Source organism: Miniopterus schreibersii (assembly GCF_964146895.1).
Source record: "Miniopterus schreibersii genome assembly, chromosome: 1".
Lineage (NCBI taxonomy): Eukaryota > Metazoa > Chordata > Mammalia > Chiroptera > Miniopteridae > Miniopterus > Miniopterus schreibersii.
In genome coordinates, this window is record NC_138101.1 from 20990935 (window position 1) to 21016498 (window position 25564).

General features: G+C 46.0%; 1 protein-coding gene across 6 annotated transcripts in view; it reads left to right on the forward strand.

Moving 5' to 3' along the window:
• Positions 1-25113, forward strand: part of TBC1D1 (TBC1 domain family member 1) — a 197391-nt gene extending 172278 nt beyond the window's left edge. For all 6 annotated transcript variants that reach the window (XM_081143415.1, XM_081143413.1, XM_081143414.1 and 3 more), the window contains 5 exons: positions 2904-3148; positions 5357-5516; positions 12392-12561; positions 19225-19398; positions 23063-25113. In XM_081143415.1, coding sequence (XP_080999541.1) covers positions 2904-3148; positions 5357-5516; positions 12392-12561; positions 19225-19398; positions 23063-23263 — 950 coding nt within the window. In that variant the 3' untranslated portion in view covers positions 23264-25113. The remainder of the gene's footprint in view (positions 1-2903; positions 3149-5356; positions 5517-12391; positions 12562-19224; positions 19399-23062) is intronic.
• The last annotated feature ends 451 nt before the right edge of the window (positions 25114-25564 follow it).

Genomic DNA, 25564 nt, shown 5'->3' on the forward strand with positions numbered 1-25564 from the left:
GCGATTGAGCACTGACCCAGGATCCAGGAGATCAAGGTTTGATTCCCGGTCAGGGCACATGCCGGGGTTGCCGGCTCAATCCTCAGATGGGGGCGTGCAGGAGGCAGCTGACCAGTGAGGATTCTCTTATCATTGATGTTTCTAGCTTCCTCTCCCTCTCCCTTCCTCTCTCTGAAATAATAAAGATATATATTTTTTAAAAAAGTGACATTCATGTTCTGGCCAGAACAGAATGCTTGTTGATTGGACATACTTTGCGTTTTCATGGATTTTGTTTTCCTGCCTCTGGCTTTACTTTCTGAAATTAGATGTTAGTCTCATCAGCTTTTTTGCAAGGTTTTTTTCTTACGAAGAGTAAGAATGATAGACTGGGCAGTGTTTTATCGTTTGGGAAACATCTAGCTTTGTTGGGTCTCAACTTTATACAACCCTGTGTGAACTTGGGCACATGTTATTCCACTTCAGAGGTGATGAAGGAGGCCCAGCGAGGTTGTTACAAGCTACCAAGTGGCAGAAAGTTCTAAAACCTAGGTCTTCTTAGCCTCCTTATCACATCCCTTCTAGGACACCATATTGCTTCCGTCTTTCTTGCCCTGCCCACTGCATACCAACACAGCTTTTCCTCCTATAGTTAAGTGTCATAACACTCCCTCAGAGCTGACCACACCCAAGCAGGAGGAAACAGCTTCTCCCAAGGCTCAGCAGGTGAATCTTGAGGCCTGAGTTCAGGAACCTGCCCCATCCGTTAAGCCCTGTTTCCGCTACATCTGTTCAGCTCTCTCTTCTCTGGCTGGGCCACATGGACTGACAAGCATCTTGCCTTCTAGCTGCTACCAAACTTGCAGGGTCTGTTGCAAAATGAAAATGCAGGGCCTGTTGTTAAATTGAGAATTTCAAGGTGGCAACAATAGAGCATTAAACCCAGCATGAGGCCCTTCTGAGCAGAGCCCGTGTGACTGCACAGGCCCCATGCCCATGAAGGCCCTGCCCCACATCTGACAACTGTTGAGTCACTTTCCAGGCTGCCAGGCTCATCCTCTTAGGAACCTTATTAAGTGAGGAATGTCCACTCCACAAGCAGGGCCAGTTTGTGTGAGCTCTTGTTTCTGTGTGGTGTGGTGTCAATATGAGAGGGTATCTGGTGAACAGAAATGATAATATTGAAGGATTCAATTCACAACCAGTTAAACCTTCCCTGGTGTTCCTCCATGCCACAGAGCCCTGTGTGTTCTGCCACCTGCACCTATTTGAGACCAAGAGAGATTGGGGGAGGTGCATGCAGGGCAGGGGCACGCAGAGGTGGGATTGCTCCATCTGCTTGGAGGCCTATGAGGTGATGGAGTGAAGAGCTTCCTGTTTCCTAGTCCCTCTGAGCATCTGCAGAGAGCGGTATGCTTGTGCTTCAGTGCAGCAGCTGCCTGAGGCTGTTGAGCACTTGGATATGGCTGGTCTACACTACATGTGCTGTCAGTAAAGAATACACTGCATTTCAAAGGCTTAGTATGAAAAAAAGAATGCAAAATGTCTCAATAATTTGTATATTGATATGTGTTGAAAATGACAATATTTTGTGTATCTTGGGTTAAACAGGATGTCTTACTAAAATTAATTTCACCTGTTCCTTTTTCATGTGGCCGCTAAAAAATGTTAAATGATGTATGTGGCTCGCCTTACAGGTCAGTTGTGCATGCTGCTGTAGACTAGGAAGATGGGCAGGCCTAACTAGACCCTCTGATACTTGGCACACGCACACGCACAGGCCTGCCGGCAGCCTGGAGGCGTCCAGAGGCCCAGGTCACAGTTCCTAGGTTAAGCCTGGAGTAGAGGATGAGGCTGGGAGGGGAGGTAAGGAGGCGAGTGTGCAGAGCTCCACTGGGGAGCCATTGGTTGCTATTCCCAGTGGGATGATGCGTGCGAGGTGTGTTTTGGGCACATTTGTTGGGAGAAGAGGTAGAGCGGGCAAGAAATGAATACAGGACAAGAAATCAGGAAGGTAGTTAGGGGGCTGGTGATATCCTCTTAAGTCAAGTTCAGATAAACCACTCGGGGCTGGCAAACGCTTTCGCAGGAGGCTGAGGCAGAACACGTGAGTGTGTCTTCTTCCTTTCGCCAGTCGAATAATTAGGCCTGACAGTTAACTTGTGGCCCAGACACACCTTCTGCCTCTGCCGACCACAGCTATCACCTGGGTCCACGCCGGGCCCTGGCCAAGCATTTTTTCTCTGCTCCCTGGAAACGCACTTCCCCATCGGTCACATTCCAGAAGGAGGGGGTGAGGTGGGACTTGACAGGTATCAGCCACAAAAGCCACCTGGACAAAAGAAGTCTTTAAACCTTTTCTGAATACCAGCTTTTTGTGTAAATAATCAGGGTGTCGAGAACTTATTTTTTTAACCTCTTTCCGGAAGGAAGGTAACTGTTTTGTGTAAAAGAAAACACCTCCTGCTCCTCAGTCCGTTGGTTTAAAAGTACAGAAATACCACGTGTGGCCCGAAGCATTTGCAGGCACAAAACAGGCTGCCTGGGAAAGGCCCATGAGGGTGGTCTGTAGCCAGCCGGGCCTTTTGCTGTCTTTAGATGATCCTGGGACAGGTGCTCCTGAAGGACCACAGCTTCGGCTCCTCTGTTTAGAGGACCCACCGTTTTCTTTTTGCTTTAGATAGAAATCCAGGTATCTGTAGGACCTAAGGTCATTCTCATTTCTCTCACCACACAAGAGCATGAATTCTTGCTGAGGTGTTAGTTGCAAACATTATTCCGAGAACAACCAGATGACCTTGTTTACAGAGCTGACTTAGGATATCCGGCTTCTGAAGGTCTGTTGCTGTAACCTGATGCCCATGGATTCCTGATTCACAGGCTTGCTTTCTTAAAATTATGACTGATGTGTCTCGTTTTCGCAGGGCGAACCTTTCCAACGCACCCGTACTTCTCGGCCCAGCTGGGCGCGGGGCAGCTGTCCCTTTACAACATCTTGAAGGCCTACTCGCTCCTGGACCAGGAAGTGGGCTACTGCCAGGGCCTCAGCTTTGTGGCCGGCGTTCTGCTGCTCCACATGGGAGAGGAGGAGGCGTTCCACATGCTCAAGTTCCTGATGTTTGACAGGGGGCTGCGGAAACAGTATCGGCCCGACATGATTATTTTACAGGTAGAGCCTTCCTTAAGTCTTTGATGGGGACAAAAGCCAAAATGTTTATGATTCCTTTCTAGGTCTAGCTAAGGAGTTTTTTATTCTTTTTTTCCCTTAATTTTATTTTTAAGTTACAGTTTATATTCAGTATTATTTTGTATTCGTTTCAGGTGTACATCATAGTGGTTAGATGATTATATACTTTACAAAGTATCCTTCCCCCCTCATAGTTCCAGCGCCCACCTGGCACTATACACAGTTATTACAGTGTTTTTGACTGCATCCCCATGCTGCACTAAGGAGCTTTTCCACCATCAGTTAACACTAATAGCGATCTTTGCTGAGAACTTACTCTCTGCTAGGCATTACACCACCTGTTTCATAGGCACTGATCTCCTCACTGACCCTCAGGAACACACTGTCAACCGGCTCAATTTATACGTGGGAAAACTAAGGCTCAGAGGGGTTACAGAATTTTACCAGGTCACACAGCTAGCCTCTCTGAGCCTAGGGCCCTCCGTTTTATTCTTCATCAAAGCATCTCCAGATGGTCTAATTCCTACCTCCCATGTTTGCTGCTTCCTGTGCCAGGGACCCTACTGACCCCTACCCCTTGTCATCCAAGAGGTAGCTCAAATATCACACATGCCAGGAGAAGCTCCTCCTGACCACTGTGTGCCCCCACCTCCACCCTAGGCACACTGTATCACAATATCCTGTCCCATTTCTTTTGCCTCACACTCTTACTGCCTGAAATTACCTATTCACTTACCTGTTCATTTTCTGATTTTCCTTAGAATATATCCTGAAAGGGGAGGGGGGGATCATGCCCATCTTGGAGCTGCATCTGTAGTTCCTAGAACAGTGCCTAGGATGACATAGACACCCAGTTAGTATTTGTTGCATGAACGAGTGACAGGAGGGAAGGTCACATTAAAAGAAAGGCAAACAACAGTGTGTTTTAAGTACCAAGCGCTGACTCTGTACCTTTAGAAGTGGGAAAGCTCTGGATCTTCCTTGGGGAATATTCCTGAATGCTGGAGCACGTGTTTATGTGTTTATTTACCAGCCATACCATGATTTCAGAGCCTCAGAAGGTATCCTTGGAAAGGATACAGTAGCGCTAAGGACTCTTTGAGAACACGGAATTGTGTGATTACCAGTTCACCCCCACCTGTGAATGTGAGCCACCTGGAAGTAGATCTCATAAAAGGAGGCCATTCCACTCACTAAAAGATTTTGACCCACATAACACTTTCCACACATTTGTCAGGCTCCTCCTACCTTCTTCCTATTCGCTTTAATATAGACTTTAGACATACCTGCCATGTAAGAGATCGGAATTTTCAAGTTTTACATAATTTAATGTTGTAACACAAAACTCTTTTTGAGGAGCTTGTGGCCTTGGTGATTAGATTCTTTTAAATACAAAGCAAAACAGCCACAGCTGGTACTTAAGAGGACTGTTGTATGGCCCCTGTAGACAGTGTTTTCTGGTTTGGACAGCACTATCCAACTTGTAGCATCTCAGCAGGGAGCTGACCACCCCTAGGTTATCGTTTCTCTGGGCTCGAGCCATGGGATTGCTGGACTCAGGGCTTCCTGCCAGGACCCTGTCACACTCCGAAAAGGGAACCCTTTACGTTGAAGTTAACTTTAGTTGGAAAAGTTTTCTCCGTCTTGAGATAAACACTTCTTATTTTAGCTTGCCCAGGATCTACTTCATGTTATAAACCTACAGAAATCCCACTTGTCCTGCCTCTTGAATAATGTGGGGGGCCCAGAGGGAATGTACTAACCAAACAGATACCACAAAGTCCTTCCACAGAATCATCACATGCTCTCACTTCACTCTTAGCATTTTATTTCTCATCCCCCTGGCTTTGGGTTTTGCTAGGAATGTGTATTTGCAAGAGAATTTATGAAGTGTTTCCACAAGATGGAAGTTTAGATTCTCTCAGCCAAGAACACAAGGGGTCGGTGGAAAGAAAGGAAGTGGTCGGAGACCCAGCATCAGTGCTCTGGGCCTGCACCCGGCCAGGGCCTCGCATTCAGTAGGGACCCAGGGAGCTCTTGTTGGATAAATGAGAAGCTGAGATCAAAAGACATCCTGAGCCAAACAGAGTGTTTCAGGTTCTAAGAAGTCTTCTCTTTGTCCTGTGAGTGAGGTGAGTCCCTGCACACATGCAGCGGACAGTGAGAGCTGACCTGTTTGTGTCCCTGCAGATCCAGATGTACCAGCTCTCGCGGCTCCTGCACGATTACCACCGAGACCTGTACAACCACCTGGAGGAGCATGAGATTGGCCCCAGCCTCTACGCCGCCCCCTGGTTTCTCACCGTGTTCGCCTCCCAGTTCCCCCTGGGATTTGTGGCCAGAGTCTTCGGTAAGTGGGTGGAAATGTTCGCCTGAACCCCCATTCTCCTGTCCGGTGAGAACCATTAGCTGTCACTCCCTGGTGACTCTTCTTATTTTCCTACCTGTGTCTTCTGTAAGAACAGGGTGTTGTTTGACACTCAGTTTAGTCAGGGCTGGGTTTTGTGAATTGCATAACCTTAACTCTGGTCATCATTGGGCTTCCCTACATGCCTTCATCTGGTGGGACTGGACCTGATTCCCTCACCATCTTAAAGGCTCGGCCAAGGAGCCCGGGCACCTTGTACCGGGAGGCACCTCTCACGAATCGTCTTCCTCGGCCTCCCTGGCCTGTGGTGCTGTTCACCGATCCTCCTTAGAGCTCTTGCACCAGTGCCTCCTGGGCTCCTGTTCTTTCTAGATTCTCTTTGCATCTCCTCCTGTTTTCTCCTATTCCCTACCCTCGGCTCTTCGTTTTCTCTGCCATCAAGCTCTCGGTGACACCTCTGTGCTGACTCACTGTCCCAACCTCAGACGTCCCCGCACTTACCTTTCAAACGTCACCCCCACTTCCGCACCCCACTGTGTAACCATAGGCTCACACTTCAGACCATCTCCCTTTTTCTTGATTTCTTTTTCAAGAAGATTGTCCCTGTCTAAGTAGAATAGGTATTCACGTGCAAAGTCTCAAAACCCCTTGTCTATTATACATCAATTTAAAAAATTAAAAAATAGATTTTAAAGCTGCCTTCACGGGGCAAATAGGCACGCTCTCTTAGATACCAGGAGCCAAGTGAGACACTGCGAGCACTGGCAGTTCTTGTACAGTGTGATTTCCCTGCTGCAGAATGAAACAATAATTTTGACAATTCAGGTTCTTTTTTATTTTATTTACTGTGAAGGTTATTAAAAAATTGATGTTCCTCACAACACCAGGTGGTTTTAAGGTGTCATTTGTGTTCAGTCACTTGATGGCTTAAAGACTGATAATCTTATCATCCTTTCTTACATTTGTTTTAGAATTAGGGAGCATCTGATGTTCCCAAACATTGAGAGAGTGCTACATTAGGCAGCTTTGTATACCAATTTCTGGGGATCCTAAAATTTGCTTTTTAATCTAAGTGGGCATTGAGTGGTCTTCTGCCCCCCCCCCCCCCCAAGTACTAGATTTTCATTTTTATTCACTTCAATCCAGAAGAACTTTTAAAAAAGTCTCCGTTTGGCTTTACTAGAAGAATCTGTGTTCTTAAAATCTTCACTAACCCCCTTTTGTATAACTACTTCACCGAGTGGATTTTTATTTTCTGTCCCTGAAAAGAAAAAGCGTTGAGGAAAATAGATACTCAAAAATATCTTCCTGGTTAAACAAAAATGTTAGTGATATTTCATGAAGGATTTATACCATAGTTAAAAAAAAAAAAAAAGATACCTAAAAGCCCCAAAATTGCCTGCATATTTTACTAACAAAAGAGTCACAGAAACTATAAGGTCTCCAGCTGGAGGCTTCTGTCTTGCTCAAAATTTCAGTGCATTTTACTTTTCTTACTCTGGAAATTCAAAGAAAATCCTTAGTCCGTCCCTCTTACTCACCTTTCCCCCACTCCTGATTCTTTACTGTCTTTTCAAACTGGGTGGGGAGTGGAGATTGACAGGGCAGGGAGGGAGCGTTGCCAGTGATTAGAAATAGCTCAAGCGTCAAATTACAGGGTGTGCAGGGGCCTGGACAGGAGGGCCAGCGCTGAGTTGTCACTGTTCCTGGCCACAAGCACCAAAGCTGCTGTCTGCAGATAGTTCTGGGCTCCAGGGCAATAAATCTCTAGGAAAAAAATGTTTCCTTAGGCTGCATCAGTGGGTAAGAGGCATTGACAACAAGCAGACAAACTCTGCTTTGGAAATGAGTATCCAGAACTGTGAAGCTCATCCTCATGACTTCATAAATAAAAGCTGAAACCAGTAAAAGCACATATTTCTCCCTATGTTCTGTAGTCATGATGGGCCTTGGAATTTCTTATACATTATACATAAAGATGCTAGTATCTCTAATTCCTGGATCTCACAGACCCTGGCTACACTAAGTGAGTTCATGTCCTGCCGGCTAAGGGCTCAGGGCTCTTGGAGTCGTGGGCAGAAAGTGGGAACTCAAGGCAGCCCTGTGTCGTGATTCATTTTGCAAAAAAACTGCTGGGATTTTTTGCACAGTTCATTCCATCTATCAGTTCTTAAAAACAAAATGTTTTATTAGAAAAGGTAGATTTTTAAAAACCATTTCTGTACTTAGCATCAGTGACTTGAACTGGGTTTGTTTTGCTTTATGATGGTGGGTTGCTCAGTTTTAAATCCCAAAGTCTGCCATTCATACACTGGAGTCTTTTTTGGTCTGAAGCCCATTTTGTTATGTCTTTAGGTCTGGGTAAACCCTGAAAACAAATGGACCTTTGTTAACTATTCACTATTTTATATGTAAAGGATTCTCGGCTTGCAGCCAGCATGGCTTGTACATTAATTAATGGGTCACCTGGAGTTAAGTCTATGCTGCTTGGAGGGGTAGCTGCCAGTAATGTATGTGCCTTGACCTTCATCATTAAGGCACCTGGTAATCATGCTTTTCTGGAAGTCAGTCCTTCCGCCTGGGTGTCACATCATGTAAAATAGCCCCCTCCTGTATTTTTCCAGTTTGGATGTAAAGGGGTCCCTGGGAGAGGTCCTGGCTCTGTTCACCTTCTAATCATGTCTGCCTTTGGGGGACAGAGGACCAGGCTTGCTCCTAACAATAGGAGGCTCCTGAAGTTTTCTACAGGAGGCACTTACACGTAGGTGAGAGAGGAGACGGAATGTAAAAACTAAGGCTTTAGCAAAAAGCACAGAAGCCACCTGTGCTTCCAACGTGGGGAAGGATTCAGAGAGGCTAAAGGTCTAAAATAGACGGTAAACAAGATTTTTATACAGCCAGGAAAAATGGCCCTTTGGTAACGTGACACAGCAGTGATGAAGTGAGTGTTTGCAAAATCTGTCTGGGCTGCCCTCATCCTTCATTCCCCTCCTACCTGCTCCTGGCAGGAGCGTGGGGGTGTCACAGCTGGAGGACTGCAGCCTCCCCTAGAAAGTTAGGGGGAGAGACTGCCCTTGACAGAGACAGAGGTGGCTGGAAAAGGGATGCGGTGTAAGTTTGCTTACTGGCCGTGGGCCTGGCGTTTATCGTTTTCCCCCACAGGAAAATTGCCCTTTTACATCATGGGGCGTTTCAAATAGAGTTCCCATACCTGTAGCACAATAACAGGGCTGCCCAAGTGTCTTCAAAGGAAAGTCGCTATTTGCTTTGTTCTCAGCAGATAATTTGCAAAGTGCTGCAGTCAGCTGAATTTAAGGTTCCTTTTACTTCCTGCCTGATAAAACCCTGGGCCTGTCTAAGTGGCTTGAGAAAGGACAGAAGAAAGAAAGCCAGCCAGTGTTGAGAGCTGGACAGTGCAAATGCCGGGTGGGCCAACAGGTCACTTTCCTGCGTAGTGATTTTCAAATATGAGGAATTAAATCAGTTTTCCAAGGAGATTATTGTTTGTTTTTTGGTTTAAAAAACAAGCAAACAATTTCAGAATGTAAATGTATAAGGATCAGAAAATGGGCAAAAATGAAAATAATTAGGTTGAGGCAGTGGGTTTATAGGTAACATTTTTCTTTATCATTGTTTAAAAATTACTATATTTTAAAATTTCCCAAGGGAGACACATGCACTCATTGTTTGAAGGGTATAGCTCTTGCCCCACAAGTGTAGTCAGATAGGTTTCAAAGCCTCTTCGTCCAAGCGAACTTGGAGGGGTCTTTCCTTCCACTTTACAGGCACATTCCATCCTCGTGCACCCAAATGAACTCCTTACTTGAGGCCTCCCCCGTCTAACAGAAGCTTCTGGGGCCAGGCTCTCCCAGGCTCACTAGTGCAGATAACCGGGCGGCTAGTCTTTGGGAGGATGGGCACCTGCTGTGGCCTCCAGGAGCACTGGGGAGTCGAGCAGCTGGCGGCCTGCGCTCCTGAGGGTGCTGGTGGAGTCAGCGTGGTCTTGTCAGCAGCTCTTAGGAGGTGGCTTTTCTCTCTCTAAAACTAACAAACCCACTCAAGCATCAGACCCCTAACCTGGGTCTCGCTGACATCATCTCCTTACCAGTGCACTGACCCACTCAGAGAAAAGTTGGAACGGCGTGGCCTGGCAGAACGCCTTGGGGACTGAGCACACCTTCTGCTGGCAGCCGGGGCTCTTGCCTCACCGCACTCTTCCTGGGCTCCCTCACCTGCTGTGGTTCTATCAACACCTCTCTGCATTTACACCCTCTTTGCCTTTTCTCAGAGTATTTATCGATTATTCCCTGACTTCTTACCCAGCAAGTTTGTCTTGGTTCTTCAAGACTGGGTTTGGCCATCACCTTTCGTTGGACTTTTTTTCTTCCTTTTGTTCTCAAAACCACCTGGACATAACTTTACCAAACCAGGGGTTGCTGGCAATTCTGCAGTTTGTTCTTTGTTCACTGCTGATTCCTCCACACCCACTATAGTGCCTGGCATGTGTTAGATGCCCAGTGAGTGCTCGTTAAATTAGAGAAACAGCAGCAGATAAGAGTGCTCTTAAGGTGTTGAGAATAGCATTAGGAAAGAATGTTTCTTTTTTATTACATTAAATACAGACCGTTATACCCAATGAAATAAATATATCCAGAGTTATAACATACCACTGAAGAGAGTTAAGAAAAACTGTCCGAACTTCCTTTTGTTTTTTTCATACAGTCCAGAAAAGTCTGAGTCTAGAATCATAGGAAGCACTCTACTAAGTAGATTTGTTATAAAAATCAAGATCCTAAAGGAATAAAACTTGGAAGACTCATTGTTAACATTAAGAGACTGCTAATATGAATTACATATTTGATTATGCTCAGAAGTTCCCCAATAATTATTTTATTGACTTAGATACTGGTACTGTATCTAATTTTTTAAATTGAATTTTATTGGGATGACATTGGTTAATAAAATTATATTGGTTTCAGGTGAACAGTTCTATAACACATCAACTGTATATTGTGTGTTCACCACCCCAAGTGGTGCTATATCTAATTTTAAGTTACTTGTTCCTCAGAGACCAAAGATACTGAGCCATAGCAAGTCGGTGGTCTGAAAGTGTGGTCCATTCCCCAGGATCCCTGCCTAAAATGTCCTAGATGTTTATTCTGATAAATGCCATCAGTTTTTGTTCAGCTGTAAATGTTCATATACTGAAAGGAAGGTTTAGTGTCTAAACCACAGAATCTTCAAATTTACTTTTTTTAAAAAAAAGGTCTTTTCTGTTTAAAAGTACATCTTGGTCATAGTGGTATTTTAGACCTCTTTATTTTCTGTAGTAGCAAAGTACATGGGTAAACTGTATTCTGCAAAGTGGACATTTCATGGGAAGACTCTTCCATAGCACTGCCCTGATACACATGATAGGTCCCCTAAGACCCTAAGACTCGACATTCAGAGATCGGCCTCTGCAGCCAAACCAAAGAGGGAGGCAGCCACCGAAACTGTGTGGTCCCTGGGGCTGCCCTGAACCACAAGCACTTGTGAAGTGTTTGGAGACTGTGGCCCTGAGCTCTGAGACAGATGTGTTGACCTCAGCAGCAGCATCACCTAGGGCCATCCCCAACCCTTGTGCCAAGTGCACTCAGGTGGTTAAGGCCTCAGTGAAGGTCACAGTGCACCTCCAGGGCTAACCCGGCCAGTGGGCACCTAGGGCTGTCCTATGCGATGTCCACAAACCACTCTGACTCGACACCTCTTCCTTATGCACAGCGGCATCAGCCTTCTCTGTTTCTTCACGGCTTTTACATGTCATCTCACTGAACCGCCTAGAGAGGCGCAGTGCCGGGGATTCTTTCTCAGCTGCTTCTGTCGTCATTGACTTGATGGAATTTCCAACCTCTTTGTCTCTTCCATTATCCTATAGCCAAAGAGGGGGGGACAGGGGGGACATTGACAATCACCTCTAACTAGATTTATGCTCCCATCTTTAAAATTATATTTTTTCTTATATATATTATTCCAGTTGTCAGATAACTTGCCTGAATTTAGTCACCAACAGTTAGCTGTTAATTGCACTTCAGCCCCAGGACAGTATGACCCTCTTTCACCAGTGGTTTCAGCTCTGTGGAGGAACCAGGGAGCCAGTGCTGGGCTGGCTGCTCACCCCATTGCTCGGCAACTTGCCCTCCCTCTCACTGCGCGCATTCAGTGTAGGGATTGCTAACACAGGAAACAAAACATGGCAAGAACTAAATTACTCTGGCAAAGTTCTTGGGAGTCCTCTGAGGAAGACCTTTTTTACTCCATTATTAACCTAAAATTCAGTATACTTGTATTTAATAATGTACTTTTGGAGTTGAGCAGACATTTTAGAGTTTTTAGTGGTCTTCTCATTCAATCCCTATTTCAAAATAGAGGAAACAGGTGCTGTATATTTAAATGTTTATATAAAAATGCTATATATCTGATGCTATATTGCTAAAAACTTTTTTGTTTTACCCATAAGAACATATGTTTTAGTAACGCCTTTAAAATCTAGAGCATTCCTGGAAAAACAGACTGATAAGTTTTCCTTTTTTAAATTTAACTTTTGAAGCATGTTTGGATTTAATATATTTTTGGAGCAAATAAAAAGATTTATGTAAGTCTATGACAAAATCTCAGTAGTGTGTTTACCTATATTTCTTTATTATTTGCAACATTGCCTTGACAACTCTATCTGAAATACCAGGCTCTTGAAAAGGAAATAAAGCTTGCAATTTGAGGTCATGTTTCCCTCTGCCCTGCTCCGTGATGTGTGGAAAAGGAAACGGAATGGGATTTCATCAGAAACTGGTCTGGTTTAACTTTCTGTGTTTTCCCAGATATGATCTTTCTCCAGGGATCAGAGGTCATATTTAAAGTGGCTTTGAGTCTGTTGGGGAGCCATAAGCCCTTGATTCTGCAGCATGAAAACCTGGAAACCATAGTTGACTTTATAAAAAACACACTACCCAACCTGGGCTTGGTGCAAATGGAAAAGACCATCAGTCAGGTACGATTCAGTCCTAACCCTTCCAAAGGCATAAGTACTCCTGGGTATGTAGAAGCTTCTTCTTCTTCTTCTTTATTATTATTATTATTATTATTATTATTATTATTATTATTATTGAACAGGACCTATTTCCTACCACTTTGTACTCTGGGCAGCATCTTGTGTGTTGCCTGGCCTGTAGGAGTCACATAGAAAATATGTGTCCAGTGATTAAGTGCCTATCTGAATGTGCGTGTGTGTTGTGAGTACAATGGTGACAGGTCACATGGAAACACTGTGGCAATGGTTAGGTGTGGTAACCAGCACAAATTATCAGTAGTTTCTTATAATTAAAAGACTTCACCCCTAGTTGTTTGTTCTTCTAAAACACATACATTTATTCAGTGTAGGCTTTTGTAAAACAAGTGTTTTGATTTTCTGCTGAAAATATTATTTTATAAAAATAACTCTTTCATAGATATGTGTGTGTGTTTTAATAGAATTCACCTCCTCGTCTGTGGTTACAGCACCTTTGGTTTCCAGGTACAGTAGAACCATTACTCTTAGGAATGTTAGGGGTGAGGGATAAATTGAGTCAGGAATTACAACTAGACCAGTTGTTACATGGCCTGGAGCAGGGGTGGGAGCAGATTTTGATTCTGTTTAAGGAAGAATCTTCCAGTGACAATTGCTGACTATGAAGGACAGAGCTGCTTAGTGGAGGTTGGGGTCACCCTTGGAGGTGCCCAGAGCCGGATGGCTGAAAATGCTTTGAAGAGAGTTCTGCTTCGGGCACTGCAGGGTCAGCAGTCAGGCCTCTCCTAAGCTTAGAACTTACCTCACCTGCTCCAAATATAATGAAAACATAGAGCAATTGGGTAAAAACAAATAGTGAAATAAAACTTTTTAAAGAATCCTCATTCTGAGGATTTCTGTTAGTCCAAGAGGAGTCAGTGGTTCTGGTGCTGTGCACTCAGATGCAGAGTTTGTGATTTCCTTAGCTGCCCCTCCTTAGGTGTCGAGCAAAATGGCCTGGAGGGGGGAGGGTATCATGCTGAGCATCCCTTTGGATCTCTGCACGTTGCACAGGCCTGTATGTGAGCAGTTCTCCACTCCGCGTGGTTGTCCTCAGTTCATTGATAAGCTCTGCCTCTGTATTTAACGTCCCTGGCATGTTTCTTTCAATGTCAATAACTCGCTTCTTGAGGCCCTACCTTTGCCAGGTTCTGTGTGAATCTATAAATATACATGATGCCATTTAATCATGACCACAGTCCTGAGAGGGGAGGGGGTTTTAACCCACGTGGAACCTGGGGCTCAATGTGGATAATGAACTGGCGCACAGTCACCCCGCTTCAGAGTGGACAGGGAGGGAGGGTCTCAAACTCGGGTCCTCTGGCCTCAGAGTGCTCTAGCATCCACTCAGCACCCCCAAGGGCCTCTGGGTGTCATTACATTATGGAGTTTTTTTATCTTTTACCTGCATGTTGATACCGAATTCTCCACTCTTTAATTTCTGGCATTTATTCCTTTTCAGAGCTTTCATTACATATACTTATATTTTTGGCTGCTGCAGAAACACAGAGAGCCTTGGTCACCTAAATCAAAGTCCACGTCCAGTGAGCACCTTGACTTTGCTCCTGACTGCAAGGCCAGCAGCCTCAACTGATGTTCCATTTACCTCCTGGGTATTGAGCTCCAGGAAAAAATCCCATTTTCCTCCCCTTTTCTGTAAAAGGCACTTATTGAGATCATCGGGTGCTCCTCAAGTGCTGGAAGAAGGGACGTGGACACAGATGGGGAGAGAAGTTTTGTGTGTGTCCCTGACTTGTTTCAGACAGCTGTTTTGAACTTGGCATCCGTTAGACCACTGACTCCTTGACAACTTGGAACATGTGTTATAATCCCCACTTTAAAGCTGGGGAAACCGGACATGGAGAGAGTAATGTGCCCTCACCCTGTGTAACGTGGCAGAGCCAGGAGTGTAATGTGCCTCTGACACCAAAGCCCGTCCTGTGCGGAAAATAGCATGTAATCCGGTAATTACAAGTGTGGTGCGAGCTGCCACGGTGCTCGTGCGAGGCTCTCAGGAGCAGGTCTGGTGGAGGGAGGGAGTGCTCAGGGTTGAGAATTGAAGGCATACAATTCGGCTGGGCCTGAAAGGAGGAGCCAGAGCGTGGCCGGGTAGCTCACTTGGTTAGGGTGTTGTACTGCTACACCAAGGTTGCGGGTTTGATCCCCAGTCAGGGCACATAGAAGAATCAACCAAGGAATGCATAAGTGGAACAACAAATTGATGTCTCTCTCTCTCTGTCTCAAATCAATAAATAAATTAAAAAAAAGAAAAGAATGAGCCAAGATGGGTGAGCACACATCTTCCGTAGAGGGCCAGGTAGTGGGATTGTGGGCTTTGTGGGCCATCAGGTCTCTGCCACAACCACTCAACTCTGCCTTTGCAGCATGAAAGCAGCCACAGACCATGTGTATAGGAGTGAGGTGACTGTGCTGCAATAAAACTTTATTTACAAAAACATGCAGTGGGACAGATTCAGTCTGTAGTTTGCTGACTCCTGATCACAGCATATGCAAAGGCATAGGAGTGGGAGAACAGAGAGAAGTTCCAGATGCCTGACATGTCCCGTGTGTGTGTGCGTGTGTGTGTGTGTGAGAGAGAGAGAGAGAGAGAGAGAGATGGTGGGGCACTGAGGAGTCCTGGTGTAGGGAACACAAAAATCTACATTTTGGGGCCCAGGTTTTTATTCTGCTAGAATCTTGATGGGAAACTGTTACAATGCCAGGTGGCTCTTTCCTCTTTCCCTCCCAGATTTTCCACCTGGAACTTGCTACCAAAGAGCCCTCTGTCGGGCTTACTGCCCCTCCAGAGGGGGCTCTAATCTGGAGTCCTACCCAGAAATGAGGCCTGGGGTGTGGAGTGCTTCCTCTCTGAGTCTTGGAGGTCCTCATGGTGGCAGTGGTGGGTGCATTCACTCACACATCTGTCCTGTATGGATGGGCAGGTCTGGGCATCCTGTGTGATAGTCATGGCCCCATTTTATTAAATGCCCTCTCCATGGGTGGTCTCAGCTTAGCTGCTGGGACACAGCCTGCATCCAAGATGGGGGAGAGAGTAGCCGAGGACAGGGCTCTGGAACGCTGGCTCATTATGGAGGGACTAGGGGCAGCCACGGAGTGGCAGGTCCAGAGTTGAGAGCCCAGGGCAGAGGACAGGGTCTCTGAAGGCTCTGTGGAGTCCCGACCCAAGAAGAGGGGAAACCCGGGGGATAAACAGAAGCTAAGAGGAGGTCAGGTTTGTATTCTTGTCACAGTGAGGGCCGATTGCCTATGCAGCCTGATTCAGTGTAAGGGAGGAAAACAGTTAAAGGCAGGGATGGGGGTAGGTAGACAGAGCAAAGACCCTATTTTCAGCATCCTTTGGGCTCTATTTAACGTGTGGCCCCAGCCTCCCAGGTAGGAACTTGTGAGAAATGCAGAATCTGGGGCCCCACCCCAGAGACCCAGTGAGTCAAAATCTGCAGATTTTACAAGATCCCCAGGGGATTCACACTCTGGGGACCATTTTAGCTCTGCTATGGGCAAGTTCATTGTAAACACACCCGGCAGTTCTCTGTTCTAGTTGACTTGCAGGGTGGAAACCAGAATCTTAACAAGGCTCCTTTGTTCAAAAGGCTCCTCGAAGTCAGCGGCCAGACTACCTCTTCTGCCTCTGGGAGGAGCCCTGCTGCTTGGGCAGTTTGCACTGTAGAAAATGAGTACTTTTTTAAAAGGCCAGTCAGTGCCAGACTTAAAGGGTGTGGTAGGGTGGGAGAGATATTTTACTTTACCACTGGCATTGTTTAGAATTGTTTGCATGTGGTGGTAATAAAAAGCAGACTAACTATTAGTGGGGTTTATTACTGTCTTTAAATTCACTACAGACCCCACCTCCCCTTTAGGGCCAATACCTGGGCCGACTGCTCTACCCTCCGCCTTTGGTGTGCCACTGAGACCCACAGATGGGGACAGGGTTTGGGGTGGGGAACGTGGGCAGTACGAGGCTAGTTGTGCAGACACCAGGGTTCATGGCTTCATTATACGAAGTGACCACAGAGTGCAGAGAGAAACTCTGAGTCTCCAATAGAACATGAGCCAAAAGCATAGACAATTCTCCACAGAGGAGATCCAGCTAGTAAACAACATCTGGGAAAATATTTAGCTTCATGCGTGATTCAAATGTACATAACATATAATGCTTTACTGACCAGATTAAATTTTTAATGCCAACACACAGTGCCAGGGGTGTACTGTGTCTGGCCCATTTGTATGTTGCTAATGGTGTTATGCATTGATCATTCCCATTTGGGAAGCAATTTGGCAATATGTCTCACGAACCAGTAAAATAGTCATACCCTTTGATTTAGTAATCCTACTTCTTGGAATGTATGCTTAGAAAGTAATCCAAAATATGGGGAAAGCCATATGTACAAGGATGTTGAGAGTTATCGTGTATAACAACAGAAACTTGCGGTAACTGGACAGCCAACACTTGGTGAATGGATTGGCACGGTTGTGATACGTTGAGTTGGTAGGGTTACCATGAAGCCATTTATAATGACCGTTATGAAGAATATATAGCATCTTGAAAAAGCGTTGTTTGAGGACCAGGGCCCTTTTTACCCCAACCACGTGCTGCCATGGTTTTGTGATAAATTCTGGGGCATCACTGCAAAATCTGAGGGCTCTGTGTGTTTGGGGAGCCAGGAAATAATGGTGCAGTTACGCAGAGATGACTATGACCCAGGCAGGTTCCTAGGTATTAACGGAGGCCTGAAAGAGTTTATAGCTTCGGGCACAGTTGAGAGCCTTTAACCTTAGCGGATCATCAATCTGTATACAAGGCCAGAGGTGTTGCTCCCAAGGTTTCCAGGTTAGGAGCTCCTTTAGAAATAAATCTTGGTGAAAGAAGAAGAGGTAACTGTATGTGTGACATTTATTCTGCACCATATTTATAACCACACGCCAATGCCACGCAGTCTCGGTTTTGATGTTGGCGGTTTTCGCTCTTTTTGAGCTGTTGAGAAGTTCCGTGATGTGGCATTCTTTGTAACTGGGCTGAAGCATGAGCTTGAATGTGAGAGTTTCACCAGTATATGGAAGCAGATCCCTTGGCTGAGGGAGCACCTGCCTACTCAACTAGCCAGGCAGGTGTGGGAACTCCCATAAGTTGCGTCTTGTAGCTCCCGCAGTGATGCTGGAGGCTTGAACTGGGAAAGGTCAAGTGACTTGCTCAAGGTCCTTCAGGAAGTCACCAGTGGAGCCTGACCTGAGACTGACTCAAAGCCTCTGAGTCAGTTTCCTCAACTGAAAATAGAGATGGTGATCGATGCTGACCTCACAGTCGCTCAGAGGGACAACTGAGAATTGGGTCAGTACTGTAAACAGTCCACACACATGCCATAAATACAATGTGGATCAGTTTTTCAGCATAGAAAGACTTTTGTGCCTAATTAGTATTATCCATTGAATTAAATTGAAAACCCGGAAGCTGAGAAATTAACCTTAAGGAAGACAAAATAAGATTGTTGTGAATGGTGAGAAAGTAAACATGGTTTTTGAAAATTGATTTCAGGGAAGATAGGACTCACCGTGTGTGAATTCTGATAGAGTGCCATCAGGGGGAATGAGCTTTTTGTTGATTTTTAACTCTGTTGGCCTTTCTTTCTTAAGGAAATGCAGTGAAGAGTCTGTTTCTGCTCTTGTAAAGCCTGATCTCATTCTCTAAACCTGTATTCTGATCATGCTGGCTTTTTTATGAGGTGACTGGATTCTCAGGTTCCCTGAGGACCAGGGTGGGTGCCGAGAGGCACAGCCCTGTGGAGTGATCCCCACACACCCCCCGGGAAAGAGAGGAGATGCTGGGCAGCAGCCTCTGCCCTCTGACCCCCTTGCAGCCCTGCCTCCCTCAGGCTCGCTCACCAAGAGAAAGTACAGACAGAGCCACTCACTCACTCATGCGGCCGGGCTTGTTTTTCACACGCGTGGTGTTTTTATCACTGTTACTATTATGGGAAGGAAGGCAGCGCGGGCATTGTTTCGTATTCACTCATCTGCGTGGGTGACATTTGGGTTTTGGCTCATTTCTGCATGTCTTGTGTGCAAAGAATGGTTTTTAGTAAACAGTTCCATTACTTAGCTGTTCTTGTAAGCCTGAAAACCCCACTGAACTGTAATTAAACTTTGACTCGGTGACTGGGCAGACAGGGCCACGATGCTTTTGTTTTGTTTCCTCCCTTTGACCCATAGTTGATGTTTCTAACCTAATAGAGTTTTCAAGAAAAAGAAAACAAGTACTGGAATAAGAACTCAGAATAAGTTTTGCCAGCCTTTCAGAAAATGAGGTGTCGGCTTCTGGACAATGAGTGTCAGAGACCCACACTTACGGTTACCTTAGGTTTATTTCTAAATGCTTCTTATGTCCTTTCTTCCCAAATAAAATGATTGCTTTCTCAATGCAGGGAGTTTTCCTTAATTGTCACGAACATACCAGGCAGAGAGTAGGTGTTTAGAGGGTGCCCGTTGCCATAGTCTTGTGTGTGTGTGTGCATGTATGCATGTGTGCGTGTGTGCGTGTGCATGTGTGTGATTTTTCTCTCTTTCGGTGCCTGACGACTTCTCTGCATTTGACAGGTGTTTGAGATGGACATCTCTAAACAGTTACAGGCGTATGAAGTCGAATACCATGTGCTTCAAGAAGAACTTATCGATTCCTCTCCTCTCAGCGACAACCAAAGAATGGACAAGTTGGAGAAAACCAACAGCAGCTTACGCAAACAGAACCTTGACCTCCTTGAACAACTGCAGGTAGACCCATTCCGGAAGCAGCTCCCTGAACCCCGTGTGTACAGTAGTTGATTAACTCACCGGGGGCACCAGCAGGCTGGGCTTTCCCATGACAGCAGGACCTTTTCGTCCCGGTCTGTTTATAGTTGGGATCAAAGGTATCCCGGGAGAAGTGGGCCTTTTTCTTAGGCAGCAGACGGATGATCCTTGGCTGAGACCAGACAGCTTTCTGAGGGGCTGTTTCTGCCGTTGGCAGAAGACAGGCCCAGAGACGAGCTTGCGCTCAGGCCGCCGCGGTGCTCTTAGCTGAAGGCCAGCAGTTGCGCTTTGAGTAAAGACAAGAGAATCAAAGGCTTGCGCTTCCAGGAGCAAAGCCAGGCAGGTCCACGGAGGGATGCTAAGGGAGGAAAACGACACGAAAACCTACCTTACAAAATACACCAGGCACAGGATCATGATATGTGAGCCCCTGGTGCAGATACCAAGCTTGATTAGTGAGGACACGATTCTCCACTCTGGAAGCTTCCATTTTAACATGGACATGTGCAAATGAGGACATTGTAGAAAGGGAAACACTGACTGTGGGCACAGGAGGGTGACATGAAGCAAGCACGGGGGCAGTCCAGAGACCCGTCTCCCCACATCTCCCACCCACACTGTCACCCTGGGCAGACTGCTGACCTGCTCTGTCCTGATTCCCTCATTTGTGTCACAAGGACAAGAGGAATTCCTAACTGCTTAGCACACTGCCCCTTTACCAATCAGATCGAAGAAAGGAACCACACGGCCTACTTTTTTAACATCATAAATGGGTGGTAATGCTGTCAGGGTTAAGGAATTGTTTGTGGAGTGTTTAAAAGAATTTTTTTTGCGTTTCCACAGAAAAACACATACTCCTCCCCCCACCCCTAAGTGTATGTTTCATGGTGCCCTTGAGCTGACCTTAGAATAAGCTTTCCATCCTGATCTGAGCCTCTTATTTCTCTCCATAGGAAGTTGCCACTTTGCAGACACAGCTTGGCAGTGATATGAGAAAGGCCAGCCTTTGAGAGCCTAATAAATCAGCCATGTCTGAAATGCATTTCCCTCGGCAGGGATCTGTCCCCGTAGACTGAGTAGATGTTTACTGTAGCGGAACAAAGAAAAATGCTTTCCCTACCCAGTCCTAACTGCCTGTCACATTCAGAAATTTAGCTCTTTTCTCCCCCAAGATTGAGATGTCCTAACTGTCTGTGTACAATCTCTCCAGGACGTGTCAGCTGTAATGTGTGGGGAAGCTTGAGGGGATAAAGAGCCTTATCTGGCCTGTAAGGGTCTGTAGTGTAGGTGGTAATTTCAAATGACTTCCAAACAGACAGTGGCTCCCTGAAGTATAACAGGATGAAAGCATTTCTCACAAAGCTCAGGCTTGCATTTGGAGGACTTGGCTTGCTAAGCTAGGCAGTACTCAAGTAAAAAGTTCATTTTATTGGGCTAATGTCCAGGTGACTTATGTGTGTGTGTGTGATGAAAGGTGGAGAGAAAGTTTATGCTGCTTCTATGATATTGTACCATTTTGGGAAAAGCTGCTCCAAAATCTGCATTCCTCAAGAAAGGCATCAGGCAGTAACAGTAATAACAGATGTTCTCCTTGGAATGTTCTTTCTCTTGACCAAGTGGCTCTGTATTTCTGGAGGTACCATTCAGAACCACAGCTTATGCCAATCCACCGGTATTGACTGAGTCCTTGCTAGCCTGCGTGCTAGGGGCCACCAAGATCCGTAAGACACTGTTGCTCTCAAAGAATTGGGGTACAGAGTGTATTGTGTTGATTTGTGGGTGCTTGTGTGTTGTTTTCCCATCAACCTCTATGAGTCACGTGGGTTTACTGTCTTTTAGCCAGACTCTGTGAGATTTTTACCTCCATCTTTTTTTTTTTTTTTTTTTTAAGCGGTTTTCAGAGTCCCAGAATAGGTGTTCAACACAATGCTTAATTTTCCAACATAAATCTTTTCTTTTTTTTTTGCCAGTGTATCAAAATTTACCTGTTTTCAAACTTTGTTCTATCCTTATAGTTGTTAGACATCCCAAAGTTCCCATTTATTTTCTTGTTAAATACTAAAAAATGTTGTTAGCAGCTGGAGACCAAACAGTTAACCTGTTTTATCCAGTAGCATACATGAGACAATTGCATAGACATGTCAGATAGTGCCAGATAACAACAGACATGCATTTTCCATGATAATCAACCACAAGTCATTGAGCGCCATGAGCTAGGGGCTATGGGAAGCCAGACCCCTGTGCAGGATGAGATGTGCTTTCTCATGGAAGAGCTTCGGTCTCATTGAGAAGACCTGATGCTCATGCAGAGCAGTAGGTGGCCCTGCAGAAAGCTCCCTGCTAAGCTGTGGGATGCACCTCAGGATGTTGTGGGCCTTCTGAATGAGCGCTCCTTCCTGGGCATGTAGTGAGGCCTGACCCAGGCTGTGACCGTGGGTAGGATTATGGGGATCAGAGTCCTGCTTGGAGACACACACCAGGCATGAGCACCCCCTGCCTGGTGTCCTGACAAACTTAGGATCCCAGTCCTTTTCCTTCCTTCTGTCTTGAGTGCCCCAGTGGCACAGCCAGAGCTAGACTTTGAGTTCTGACTTGTCTGTCTGGCACAGGTGTTATCTTGTTCAAAACACTGTTTCTACTGTTTGAAAAAGAAAAGAAAAAAAAGTACAATTTTTCCCACCTGAAATAAATGGGGATGTCTAGAGGGCTGGGCTGGATTAAGGACCCCGTGACCAGAGCACTGCTAGAATGCAGTTGTGCCCCGAGGCCCCAGCCAGAGAGGCCTTGGGACAGCAGGGGTGCCTGTGGTTTTCGCAGGAAACCCCTCAGCTTCACCAGAGGCAACTCACTGGTTGCCTGAGAAGCCTTCCCGAGTGCACTGGAGAGAGAGGCACCTGGAAGTTCTACCTAACTGACATTAATGTTGTGCTAGCTGCTGAGGATGTAGACCAGGTGGGCATGAGAGGACTGCTGAGCTCGCGGTGGTGGTGACCAGTCTGAGAGACGGTGCACAGGAGCCTCTTAGCAGCACGCTGGGCTGTTCTGAGCATCCACACATGTTCCAGGGGAAATGCCCATGTTCCTTGACATAGAGCTGTCTTGTTACTGTAAGGAAAATAGAATTTCAGATTAGAGAATTATTACTACTTGGGCCTTTACATGGAGTCCCTTTTGACAGTCAGTTTGAAACAGTTTGTCCTTATAAGTATATGTAGTCGTCATAGTAGGCCAGGCTGTGCTGCGGGAATAAATAAAGCCCAAATATCAGTGGCATAACCAGAGGTCTTTGACCCTGAAGCTCCACCTCTTCTCCAGGAAGCATCCTTTGGCCAAAGCAGAGCTGTCATCCCTGTAGTGGGTGACTAGGAGCTCAGGCTCCCTCTGCATTGTGAAGCCACCATCTCAGCACAGCTTCCAAAGCAGCCACAGCAGGAGAGGCTCTCTGGTGGCCCAGACTACCTGCAAGGGAACCTGGGAAATGTAGTCTCCCTGTGAGGTCAGAAGCACTGCTAGTAAACAGTAGATTCCTCTCTGCCAAAATATGGCCCCACAGCTCCCCAAAGGCTGGACAGGGGAGGGTACTGTGGATGCACCCCCTGTGTCGTCACCGGGCAGTGACATTCTCGTATTTCCTTTTATTCTCCAGGTGGCCAATGGTAGGATCCAGAGCCTCGAGGCGACCGTGGAGAAGCTCCTGACCAGTGAGAGCAAGCTGAAGCAGGCTGCCCTTGCCTTAGAGCTGGAGAGGTCGGCGCTGCTGCAGACGGTGGAGGAGCTCCAGCGGCGGGCGGCAGAGCTGAGCGCCCCGCAGCCCGACCGCGCACAGCCCAGGCCCACGGGCGACTGACAGCACCTCGCCGGGCACGGCTCTGGAGGAGACCTTGCGACACCACCCTGACACTATCCAGGCCTTAACTGAGAGAGACAGAAGACGCTGGACGGAGAGAGTGAAGCGTGAAGCATGCTTCTCAGGGAGGAAGCTGGCTCGCCAGCATGCGGAGTCTTCTGGACTGAAACTTGTGGTTCAGGGGGATGAATGTCCCTGTGTTTTTGTTGTTTAGGTTCCAATTGGTCCTGATTACTGTAATCAGTAGATTTAGACGGCATGGACATGAATAAATGCACTTTTATGTTCCTTTTTCAGTATCACTGTGTTTGTAAAGAGCATTCTTCATACTGTGGAATTTGAGAAGCTGGAGGGCTCGAGATGATTCCTCGGGCAAAGATGTGGGTCCATCGCTCTCCCAGGGAGGGTCGGTGTGACCACCCTCAGCAGCATCGGCAGGGCGTGCAGGTGGCCCTGGTCCGTTCTCGTTATGAAAGGCCAAGATGACCGTTAGGAAAGATCGAAGTGATTTATTTAAATTTGACATCTTGAATTTGATCACTATTGGTATTTAATGAAGTTTCTTTTAAAAAAAATAGTATTTTCATACATTTTTTGCTTAGTCCTTAAGTATGGATCAAAGTCATTGTAGATGAACGCTTTATGAGAAAAATCACCATTTTTACGACTCTACGAGGTATTGCTCACATGCGACCTACAATTGTAGAGTCTGAGATATTTATTTCTTTGTGGTGTTTCATATTCATGTTATAGTTATATATTTATTTTTGCCTGTTGTATGACATAATGCAGCTGTGTGTCCCTTTGAGCCTCCACCCCCTGGAAATCTGATTCCTTGCAGAGAGATAGCAAGCCACAGCAGGATTTTTAGGGGTGCCAGAGATTTGGGGACTTTCAAAAAGAGATCAGCCTAAAATTGCAATCAAATGTGTGGCAGCTGAGAGCAGTTTTTTGGAGGTAGGATGTGTGTTTTGAACACAGCTCCCAACACAGCGACCCTCCCCTCCCTCAGGACGATGAGGACCTTGTGCCTTCAACTGCTCACGGTGGCCCTGGCTTCACCTGGTCACTGCTTGGGGCCTCCCACGTGCACTCTCAGAATCGGAAGCCTTACAAGGGGTGGGTCAGAGAGAAGCTGTGCGGGCCCATGTCACTCCTTAACAGCAGAATCATTTCTGGTCTTTATCATCCTAGCCCAGCGATTTTCAACCCTTTCCATCTCATGGCACATAAACTAATTACTAAAATTCTGCAGCACATCAAAAAGTGTATTTTTTGCTGATCTGACCAAAAAAGGTATAATTTTGATTCATTCACACTGGATGGTTATTGTGTTGGCTGTTGTCATATTTTTACTTAACGATCTAAGGGGAAAGAGGTCAGTGCCCCTGACTCAATAGTCAGGTATTGCATGTTTTAAAATTCTTGCAGCACACAGGTTGAAAATCGCTGTCCTCACCACTTCTTCTATTCCACAGGAGTTTCTTTTGACCCTTTTAATTAAGCCTGAGGCGAAAGGAAGGATTCTCATATTTGGAGTCATTGTCAGTTTCCCCAGGCATTTCAAAGGAAGACAAGCGTGCCACCCCCGGTGCCTAAACACTTGAGTGGTATTTGGGACCTTCCCTGTTCCTGTGTCAGGGGAGCAGTTCTCATAAACCAAGACGACAATCCCAAGTTGTTCCACCAGATAGAACAGGAGTTAACATTGGAGGGCTTCTTTCCACGTATTTTACTGTTTGAATGTTTAATAATGTTGAAATCTGGACATCTGACCATTACTCAAAAACAATGACTCTGCATTAAATAAGAAACAAGAAAGCAATAAAACAATTTATGTGCACACTTTTATGGTGTTTGTCTTTTTTAGAAGCTTCGGATTTTCACTTCTCAGTCCAGGAGTGAAGGAATGCCTCGGGAACACCTACAGGTCAAAGTGTGACTATTACCTGACCATCAGTGGAACCATTTGAAGTCCTGGCGTCTTATGTTTTCAGTAGTGCTTGCTAACCTCCACTCGGGGTGTGATGGTGGCACTAATGAGACCAGCCCCATCACTTGTATGTGCCGGCCGGTGCTGTTATGAGATCATTGGGCAAAGGGGACTGTTGACAGGAGCCTGTGGAAACAGGTCGGACAGTCTCGCCTGTGACTTAGCCAGGGAAAGAAAATACATAGAACCGACTCAAGAGGATGAGCAAAGGCTTCATATTCTCCCCAAACACACTCGAGTGTGTGCTTCAAGGTTGAATTTCTTTTGATACCATTTGTGCCCTCTTAGACTTAGGACATTCTGAGTCC